Here is an 11,320-nt window from a genome sequence, read left to right on the forward strand (position 1 = left end):
ACCATTTTAGCTATCTCAGTGGGTTTTGGAGCAATTTTTCCCTGTATGTGTTGGTGTTTTGCTGTTGTGACTCCTTCTACTGGGTTTGGATGAGTATGGGAGGACCCATGTTAAACACTGTCAAGTCTTACTTGCCTGGATAGATTTGCAAGCCCAGGAAAGGTTCAGTTATCCTCTAGCTTTTTGCCTGGAGGCTATTAGTCTCAGTTACTTGATGAGCTTTGAGTTGTAGCCCTCAACTGAATGAGAAACTCCCTCAGGTGTTCAGGGTAAGAGGATTTCCAGAGGATGGGTCAGATGCTTGCTTGGCCGTTAATGAGCCACAATTTGCATTTCTTTGCCCTGGCCAGGTGCTGTTAAATTTCTGAGGGAGGGAGTGTTGCTTCTCCCTGGGGCTCTGGGAAGGGGCTCTTTGAGTAAGATAGCTACTGTCCTATGAGGGAGGCATTCAACCAAAATCTCCCAATGCCCTCTCCCCTCTCTAGGCTCCCAAGTCACCATATAGTTCTAGTCCATTCCGCCCTCCTTCTGCGCTGTGGAGCCTGCTTGGGGTTTTAACCCCAAGGGAGCTGCTCAAAGCTAAAAGAGCTGCCTTCTGTGGGCTCCCAGCCCACCCTGACCTACCCTTTTGCACCTCCACAGTTCCTACCCAGCTCGATTCAGTGTCCTTTTTCCTGTCCCTGGTTATATGTGTCTTCTCCAGCTGCTTTTCTGTTGCTTTTCCCAACAATTTGTCTTTATTTTAGTTTTAATTCCAGTTTGGTCCTGGGAGATGGTCTGTGTAACTTCCATTCACTGTGCTGCCATTTTGGAATATCAGCAGTGGTTATTTTTAAGACCAAGCATTAAAACCCTGGCCAGTTTGGCCCAGTGGTTGGAGCATCAGTCTGAGGCCCAAAAAGTCATGGGTTCTATTCTGATCAAGGGCACATACCTCAGTTGCAGCTCAGTCCCTGGCCCTGGTTGGGGTCATGCAGGAGGCAACCAGTCGATGTGTCTCTCTCACATTGATGTTTCTTCCTCTCTCTCCCTCCCTCCTTCCTTTCCGCTCTATCTGAAGATAAAATCAGGAGTTGACAAGTTTTAATGACAAGGTATAGAATAAAGGAAGAAGAAATAGTAACAAATAGCTTAATGGCCTGTTTCTATTCATTGTACTCTTATTCTTTCCTGAAATTATTTCCATCTGAACAATATTCTCATTAGTCAGGAAATGTCTATAAATGTCTATAAAATTAATTATCTTGATAAACTCTTATTTGTGGGTAATAGTTGCCTCATAGGACAGTGTTTAGCAACTTTTAATTCCAATTATTTATGTCCTTTGTCTAGAATTATTTCTCCCTTCCCTGGAAGACAGGAGAACTGATGAACAGTACTTCTTGTACTCAGAAATTCCAAAGCTTGCTCTGATACTAACTCACAGTGGTTCTGACTAACCTTTTTCTTATTCCCATGCCTCCATTTGTAAGATGGGATAGTAATGTAAAATACATAAGATAAACATAGGTATCAATATATGGAATTGTATAAATTACTTCCCTCCATATATATATATATATATATATATATATATATATATATATATATAATTTATCTTAATTGTTGAAAGTATTACAGATATCCCCCCTTAATTCCACATAGACCCCTTCTCCCCCACTCCTACTGTCCCCAGGCCTTCATGGCAGTATTGTCTCTGTCCATCGGTTATGCATATATGCATTTAAGTTCTTTGGTTAACCTCTTCCCACCATGCCTCCCCCCATACCTCTGAGATTTGTAAGTCTGTTCCATGCTTCCATGTCTCTGGATCTATTTTGTTTGTCTGTTTATCTCATATATTAGATTCCACATATAAGTGAGATTATGTGATACTTGTCTTTCTCTAACTGGCTTATTTCACTTAGAATCATGTTCTCCAGGTTCCTCCATATCCTCTCAAAGGGTAATAGAGCCTTCTTTTTTACAGCTGCATAGCATTCCATTGTGTATATGTACCACAGCTTTTAATTTTTTTTTTTTTTTATCCTCACCCGAGGACACTTTTCCATTTCTTGTTCAGGTAGAGTGGGAGGGAGGGAGAGGAACAGAGAGAGAGAAACATCGACGTGAAAGGAACACATCGAGTGGCTGCCACCCGCACGACCAACCAGGGCCGGGGACAAACTGCAACCGAGGTACATGCCCTTAGCGGGAACCGAACCCGGGTCTCTCCAGACCGCAGGCCGACGCTCTAACCGCTGAGCCAAACAGGCCAGGGCTGTACCACAGCTTTTTATCCACTCATCTATTGATGGGTACTTGGGCTCTTTCCAGATCTTAGCTATTACAAATAGTGCTGCTATAAACATAGCGGGGGGTGCATATATTTTTCTGGTTGATGTTTCAGGCTTCTTAGGATACTGTGAGATTTTCTTACAGTTCTCTTTCTAATTCTTTAAGTTGCAAGGTTAGATAGTTTATTAGAGATTTTTCTTGTGTTTTGAAGTAGGCTCTTTATTTCACCCTATATTTTACATGATGATCTTGCTGGATAAAGTAGTCTTGGCTTCAGATCCTTGCTTTTCATTCCCTTGAATACTTCATGTCATTCCCTTTTGGCCTGTAGTATTTCAGTTGAGAAATCAGCTGACAGCCTTATGATAGCCCCTTTTCTCTCTTTGTCTTTGATTCTCTGTCTTTAATTTTGGGCATTATAATTATGATGTGTCCTGGCATGGACCTCTTTGGGTTCTTATTGCTTGGGATTCTATGCTTCGTGCACTTCTCCAGGTTAAGGAGTTTTATTTCTCCAGGTTAAGGAGTTTTTCTGCCATTATTTCTTCAAACAGATTCTGTCTTCCTGGCTCACTTTCTTCTTCTTCTGGTACTCCTGTGATGCAGATATTATTGTGTTTCATGTCCCACAGATTCTTTAAACTGTCCTCTTTTTTTTAATTGTTTTTTTCTCTTTGGTTCTCTGATTTTTTCCCTACCCTGTCTTCTAATTTGCTGATCTGATCTTCAGCTTCCTCATCTGCTATTTATTCCATCCAATGTATTCTTTATTTCTGCTATGTAATTCTTTACTTCTGACTTGATTTTCATAGTTTCTATATCTTTTCTTATACTGTTGAACATCCTTTTAATCGTTACTCTGAACTTTATATCTGATAAATTTGTCTCCATGTCATTAGGTTTTCTTCTGGAGAACTCTTTTGTTCTTTCATTTGGGCTTGTTTCTTTGTCTCCCCATTCTGGCTGCCTATTTGGGTTTGTTTCTGTGCATTATGTAGATCTGCTATGACTCTCAGTCTCTGTAGGGTAGCCTTATGTAGTAGATAACCTATGGGACCCAGTGGCACAGTCTCCCTTATCACCAGAACTGGGTGCTCTAATAATGTCCCTTGTGCTAGTTTGTGAGCCCTCGTGCTATAATGGAGTCTTCATTGTTATTGGCCCTTTTGTGTGTGGGCTTGACCCTCATGCTGCCTGACAGTGAGTCCCAACCCCCCAGCACAGTGTACAGGCTACTCTGCAGGCACTAATCACACAAAGCAGAATTTATCTCAGCAGGGTTTAGAGCCTGCCAATATCTCCCTGTGGATATACTGCTTTTGAAGCTAGTTGGATTCTGCTCTGTTGTCTGAAGGTGGCCACTGGGTTTATTGGCTTTGGGCCTATTCTCTGGTGCAGGCCATTGTCAGATGCTGTTTATGACTGGCCCTAAGTACTGTGTTTGGAGCTACCGGAGATTTACAGCTTGTGGCTCTCTCTGCTTGGGCTGAGTACATGTGGACAGAGTCAAGTGGTACACCAAGGTCTGCTTTTACTAGTCCTGTGTCCAGGAGCAGATCAAGCGAAGACTCAAAGCAGCCAGAGATCTGCCTTTGCCTGCAGTCTGACTGTTAGTCTTAGTCACTTAATGAGCCTTGGGCTGTAGTCTTCAACAGGGACATAAACTGCACAAGGTTGGGCAAAAGGGTTGCCAACAGTGGGGCTATGGCTTCCCCCCAGGCTAAAGCTCACTGGATGGCAAAGTTCTGCCTGAGAAAAATGGCTTCTGTAGCATGAGAGAATGAGTCAGCACAGGAATCCTGGTTACTGTCTTCTCAGCTCTCTCCCCAGAGCCACCAACCCAAGTGGACTCACCTTTAGTCCACTCTGCCCTCTCTCTACCAGAACCCAAGGTGAGTTGCTGCAAATGAAATTTAGTGTTGCCCCTTTAAGAGGGTACCTGTATTTTTAGCCGTCTCTCCCTGCCATACAGAACCTCTGGTGCTTTTCACAGCCAGAAGTTATGTGGGCACCTTTCCCAGTTCTGTTACTCTGGACTGGGGAGCCTGGCTAGAGGTTTAGACCCCAGACTTCTCAGAGGGAACACCCTGCAGCTGAGATATCCCTGCGGAACTTAAGCTGCTGCCTATAAAAGCCCAATGAGACCTCTCTTGCCTCCACACTTTGTACCAGTCTCGATGTGGCCTCCTCTTTGCATCCTTTGTTATAAGGGTTCTCTCCAGATAGTTTTCATTTGGTTATTTAGAATTATTCTATATTTTAGTTGTAATTCCAGTTTGGTCCTGGGAGAAAGCCCATGTAGCTTCCACTTAATCTGCTGCCATCTTCAAATCCCCTCTACTTTTTTTTTTTTTTTTTTTTTAAATCCTCACCCGAGGATATTTTTCCATTTTTTGTACAGATAGAGTGGGAGGGAGAGAGAGGAAGGGAGAGAGAGAGAGAAACATCGACGTGAAGGAACACATCGAGTGGCTGCCACCCGCATGACCAACCAGGGCCGGGGACAAACTGCAACCGAAATACGTGCCCTTAGCGGAAACCGAACCCGGGTCTCTCCGGACCGCAGGCCGACGCTCTAACCGCTGAGCCAAACTGGCCAGGGCTCCCCTCTACTTTTTAAAATGAAGGCACTTCACCCTCCATTACTAAAAATCATTGCTATTTTTTTTACATATTATAGTTTTTCAAATTAAAGATTTTCATTCCCATTGAAACTAGTAGAGAATTTAGTTGGGACTGTAGTGTCTATTTATGAAATTAACTTAGTAGCAACTCAGAAAAGATTCAACTTAAGTGATTGAACTGTTAATATGTTTCATAATTGTTCTATCTTTGGATTTTTTTTTTTCTTTTTAATCCTCACCAAAGGACATTTTTCCATTCAGACAGAGCGGGAGGGAGAGCGAAGAAGAGAGAGAAATATTGACGTGAAAGGGACACATTGAGTGGCTGCCACCCACACAACCAAATCAGGGCCGGGGACAAACTGCAACCGAAGTACGTGCCCTTAGCAGGAACTGAACCCGGGTCTCTCTGGACCGCAGGCCGACGCTCCAACCGCTGAGCCAAACTGGCCAGGGCTATCTTTGGATTTTTAAAGGAAATCTTGTTAAAGCTTTTGACACAAACCCAAAAGTGCCTAAACATACAAATATCACATTGTTCCCAAAAGCCCCATATATTGCCTTTTGACTATGAAGCATTATTGAAAACAGTTTTTGAAATTCAGTTCAAATCTGTTGTTATCTAAGAAAATACGTTATTGTTTTTAATGTGGTTTTTGTATGTATGTGCATACTGGAAATGGTGAAAAAGAATATGGCACTGTTTTAAATAATGACAAAAACAGACTTAATCTGACTTGAACAAATAATTTGTGGTGCTTTTGTTTGAAGTAATAATATGGTTTACCATTTCTTGCCTATTTTAATAAGTTGAATATAGTATTCCCGTCCTGTTGTTATGGTTCTTTTCTAGGGCAAGATTTCTAGAACCATATGCCAAGATCATAAACACTTATGTTTAGGTTATCCTGTTTCTGTCTGTGTAAAGTAGGAAAATCGTCCTGGCCGGTTTGGCTCAGCAGTTGGAGAGTCGGCCTGCAAACCAGAGTCCCAGGTTTGGTTTCCACTAAGGGCACGTACCTCGGTTGCTGTTTGTCCCCGCCCCAGTTAGGGTCTGTGGGTGGCAGCCAGTCAGTGTGTCCCTCTCACATTGATGTTTCTCTCTCTCTCTTCCCCCCTCTCTCCCTCCCGCTCTATCTGAAGATAAATACAAAAATGTCCTCGGGTGAGGATTAAAAATAAATAAAATGAAGTGGGAAAATTACTGTATTTGATTGTTTTGTGTCTGAACTGTTATACAGAAAATAGCTTTGGTTTCTTTAGAAATTAAGAATGAATAATGATATATTGAAATTCTAGATCCGGAGTAACATGGATTCAGTGTTAATATTAAATATGATTCAAAGTCATATTTATTTTCCCTGCCTCTTCACTATTTTTCATTGAATTCTTAGTGACCTTTGCCTCTAAAATCATATAATGCTAAATATCTCCCTAATGCTGACTCCTTCTTTCTGTTTGTTAGTGATCCCAAAGCCCCACAATTTGAGTATAGAGATTGGCTGACAAAGATGTCTGGAAAACATGATGTCAGTGCTTACATGCTCATGTATAAGTAAGTTTGTTTTGATTTTCCTTTTTATAACTAGTCCATGGTGCTCAAAGTTGCATATATACTTTTGTTTCTTAGACAGTTTTACCTTAGAGAGATCTTCAAAATGTAGTTATTTGATATTTGAGATTCAATGTAAATACTTTAAAATTTCCAGTCATAAGAAGTTTGTTTTAATTAGACATTTTCTATTATTAAATCGTAGGAAAGCTAGTCGTACTGAAACAGTCACATCTTTCAGAAAAAGAGAAAGTAAAGTGCCAACCGGTCTCTTAAAGTAAGTACACTTCTGACTGCCTCAGCCCGCTGGCCGCTGGCCGTGGAGCGCAGACCCCAGAGCTTGTCTCCCCCCAGGCGCGCCTTTCTGAAGATGAGCACGGGCCCCGAGGCCTTCCTGGCCCTGCGCTCCCACTTCGCCAGCTCTCATGCTCTGATGTGCATCAGCCACTGGGTTCTGGGCATTGGAGACAGACATCTGAACAATTTCTTGGTGAACATGGAGACGGGTGGGATGATCGGAATTGACTTTGGACATGCGTTTGGATCAGCCACTCAGGTACGCTCCTCTTGCTCGCGTGGTCCGGGGCTGCCTTCCAGTTGTCATAGGGCTTTGTAACACCCTCTGGAAATGGATGGTTTTTAGAGAAGAAATAACATCAGTTGAGTCAGCTTTGTCATGAACATTAAATTTTACATTCTTCTAGAAAGGTATATTCCCAACTTCATTTTGTCCTGGTTTAGACAGGTAAAAGAAGGTGTGATGACAAATTATATAACCAAAGCTAAAAACAAAATGTGTTCCTATAGAAAGGGGAGACTATGAGGAAGTTTTATGAAGCTGCATAATCAATATATCTTACATAAGATATGATACAAATGTTTTCTCTGGCATTAAACTCTGAATGTTTTAGCCCTGGCCGGTTTGGCTCAGTGGTTAGAGCGTCAGCCTGTGGTCCACAGAGACCTGGGTTCGGTTCCCGCTAAGGGCATGTACCTTGGCTGCAGTTTGTCCCCGGCCCTGGTTGGGTCGTGTGGGTGGCGGCCACTCAATGTGTCCCTTTCACATCGATGTTTCTCTCTCTTCCTCTCTCTCCTTCCCGCTCTATCTGAGTAAAAAATGGAAAAATGTCCTCGGGTGAGGATGGAAAAAAAAAAATTAAAAAAATAAAAATAAAACTCTGAATGTTTTAAATAACACTTCTAAATCTCTGTAGGCTGTGTGCCTCTGTGAACATAGGTTTTTGCATTGCAAGGGTGATTCTGTTGTTTACTCTTGGGGACAGTAAATTCATATCTGTAGCTGATTTTGAGAAGAGAAGAGTTCATATTCTCACTAAATGTGAATAGAAACTATGAGATGTTTTGTTTCTGCCTGTTACTTTGAGGTTTCTAATTAATATATTCTGTTGTCTTGCATATATTTTTATCTCTTTAGTTTCTGCCAGTCCCTGAGCTGATGCCTTTTCGTCTAACTAGCCAGTTTATCAATCTGATGTTACCGATGAAAGAAACAGGTGTTATGTACAGTGTCATGGTTCACGCATTGAGAGCACTCCGCTCGCACCCTGACCTACTGACTACCACCATGGATGTGTTTGTAAAGGAGCCTTCCTTCGACTGGAAAGTAGGGTTGTTTATATGCATTTTCACTTTTATTACAGTATATCAGTAATTTATCTGCCATTTACTTTTATATGATGGAAATTCACCGAAATATGTTTACTAAAATATTTACAGCCCAGCTGGTGTAGCTCAGTGGTTGAACGTCGACCCACGCACCAAGAGGTGGCCAGTTCTATTCCCAGTCAGGGCACATGCCCAGGTTGTGGGCCTATTCCCAGTGGGGGGCATGCAGGAAGCAGCTGATGGATGTTGTCTCTCATCGATGTTTCTCTCTCCCTTTCCCTTCCCCTCTCTCTAAAATCAATAACGAAAAATTTTTTAAAATACATTTACAGGGTTTTATAAGAGCATTTCTCGAAGTTAATGTTGGGATCATTTGGTCTGAAAACCAGATAAGAAACATAATCTTTATTTAGACAAAACTGTTATTTCAATTGACTGTATTTCTAACTGGAAGAGGAAATACAGACCCATTTGTTGGTGGATTCGATTTCTATCAGGGACAACTTTTATTTTAAAATCTGTTCCACATGAGGGCTTTCTTGATCATATAAACCAATAGTGCTTTATTAAATCTCAAGGGTTGTTTATATACAGCCCCAAAAGCATGAAGCTTAGCAAAGGCACCCTTTATTTAGGGAATTATATTTTAAACCTAACTATGGTCCCCAAGATCACTGTCATTTATGTGTACTACCATTAGAATTTGTATAAAAAGCTATTGAGTTCTCCCCAGTTATAGAGATGTTTGTTTACTTTAAGATCGTTACTTATGCCCTGGCCAGTTTGGCTCAGCGGTTAGAGCGTCGGCCTGCGGTCCAGAGAGACCCGGGTTCAGTTCCCGCTGGGGGCATGTGCCTCGGTTGCAGTTTGTCCCCGGCCCTGGTTGGTCGTGCAGGTGGCAGCCACTCAATGTGTCCCTTTCACATCGATGTTTCCCTCTCTCTCTCTTCCTCTCTCTCCCTCCCACTCTGTCTGTACAAAAAAATGGAAAAATGTCCTCGGATGAGGATTAAAAAAAAAAAAAAAAAGACCGTTACTTATTTTATCTGTTTGAATGTGATCATATATACTGTTACAGTAAGCAAAAAAAAATTGTGTTCTTTTTCTTTAGAATTTTGAACAGAAAATGCTAAAAAAGGGAGGATCGTGGATTCAAGAAACAAATATAACAGAAAAAAATTGGTATCCCCGGCAGAAAATACGTTATGCTAAGAGAAAGTTAACAGGTGTAAATCCAGCAGTTATTACTTGGTAAGATTATTATTTGTGGAAAAAAACAGACAAAATACCAGATGGTACCACTTACTGATGAATGACTAATGCTCTACAAAATGCTGAGAACCTTACATTTAGCCTGTGATGTTAGTAGGAAGGTGAAATGGTGCAGCTGCTGTGGAGAACACCAGTCTGGCAGTTCCTCGAAAACTTAAACTTTGAATTACCATTTGACTCATCACATCAGCCTTCAGTATACACTCGAGAGAAACCAGAGCATACACTGGTCACAAAAACTTGTAGGCAAACATTAATAGCATTATTCATGTTCTATTTTTCTACAAATTGAATCTTTTGACTTCAAGGTTATGAGCAACAGGGATATTCTGTAAGTGATGAGAGGGAATGTTCGATAGCTAGGAATGTGGGCAACAGAGGAAAAATAATGACTGGTTTGTGTTTTTGTTTTTAAAATGTTTTCCAGTGATGAGTTACGTCTGGGCCATGAGAAGGTACCTGCCTTCGATGATTATTTGGCTGTCGCTCGAGGCAACAAGGATCACAACATTCGTGCCCAAGAACCAGAGAGTGGACTTTCAGAAGAAGCTCAAGTGAAGTGCTTGATTGACCAGGCAACTGACGCCAACATCCTTGGCAGAACTTGGGGAGGGTGGGAACCCTGGATGTGAGGTCTGTGGGAGTCAGCAGATAAAAAATATGAAAGTGTTTAAAGACTCTGCTAAACTTTCAATAAGCTGATTTTCCTGAATCACTAAAGAGAAGAAAAGATCATGATGAATAAGTGAATATTGAACTGAATGAATGAATGAGTTATAATAAAAAATTAGGTTAGGATTATAATAGACTTTTAATAGAAAGATAAATATACAGGCCCATACACCTGTAAAGATTATAGCATATTTCAAATGCGATGACTTAGATAAAACAGATATCTTAATAAATGGTGTAAGTGTGAATATTCCATTCAGTGTTTTCATTGGTAATTATAGCAAATTGTAAATAACACCCAGAAACCTCATCACTAAGACTGTGAGAGTAAAGCCAACAGCATAACTGGATTGTTACATTGTATTAGCAGTACAGGAATAATAACAGCAGGTAAAGGTATGACCTGTTATATTTAGAAATTATTGCATTTGATATTTTAGGATATTTTTATATCATTTTCTTTTAGTCTCTTCTAGTTTTGACATTTTATTATAGAATTGTTGTTCTCTGTTAGAGAAAGTATTTAGGAGAGATTAAAAAAAAAAAACAGTCTCAGCACTCACTTTTGCTTCCCTAATCCACAACAGGAAAATAGATAGATTCATGATAACTTCAAAAATTCCAGATATGATGAAAGGGATAGCACCAGGCATTTCAATTCTAGGAAAATCAAATAAATACCTATATGAAATGGGTACCTCATTTGGAGAGAAAACATGCATTTTAGAACAGCAATATCAAATGAATTTTTTTTTAAATGACTTTCTTTTCATTCAAGTCTCTGCTCCTCCCCTAATACCTCCACATACCTGGGACTGTTTTCAAAAAGTTGGCTTGAGCTTTTTATTGTTGTTTTTTTTGTTTGTTTGTTTTTTCAAACACTTATATTTGGAAACTCTTGTGTGATTTTGAGAAATAGTAATCTTAAGAATACGGAACATTAAAGTTTATTCCCAAAAGAGTGTATAGCTTTTATGCAGTTTCAAAAGCAAGCTATTCATCTTATAAAATATGTTGTTATATTACTTGATAAATTTATTCTGTTAATTATAAGTTGAATGCATTGTGACATTAAAAATAAACCTTTATGTTCTCAAAAAATAGTATCTATTCAAAGAAATTTCATCTTTAAAGAAAAATAAGTGATTCTGTATGTGAAAACCTAGTATACACGTGATCTGGTAAAGATTTTTTAGTATACATGACCCATATATATGTTGTTTACAAGAGACCCACTTCACAACAAAAGATTCAAACAGGTGGAAAGTGAAGGGATGGAAAAATTTTTCAAGCAAAT

At 40.2% G+C, this 11,320-nt stretch overlaps 1 protein-coding gene across 1 annotated transcript in view; it reads left to right on the plus strand.

Moving 5' to 3' along the window:
- Positions 1-10,056, plus strand: part of PRKDC (protein kinase, DNA-activated, catalytic subunit) — a 261,857-nt gene extending 251,801 nt beyond the window's left edge. Inside the window, exons 81-86 of the mRNA XM_036264464.1 lie at positions 6,367-6,456; positions 6,659-6,730; positions 6,808-7,009; positions 7,889-8,077; positions 9,191-9,330; positions 9,779-10,056. Of these exons, the coding sequence (XP_036120357.1) occupies positions 6,367-6,456; positions 6,659-6,730; positions 6,808-7,009; positions 7,889-8,077; positions 9,191-9,330; positions 9,779-9,983 (898 nt within the window). The 3' untranslated portion in view covers positions 9,984-10,056. The remainder of the gene's footprint in view (positions 1-6,366; positions 6,457-6,658; positions 6,731-6,807; positions 7,010-7,888; positions 8,078-9,190; positions 9,331-9,778) is intronic.
- Positions 10,057-11,320: the final 1,264 nt, after the last annotated feature.

This window comes from Molossus molossus, unplaced genomic scaffold (assembly GCF_014108415.1).
Source record: "Molossus molossus isolate mMolMol1 unplaced genomic scaffold, mMolMol1.p scaffold_m16_p_16, whole genome shotgun sequence".
Lineage (NCBI taxonomy): Eukaryota > Metazoa > Chordata > Mammalia > Chiroptera > Molossidae > Molossus > Molossus molossus.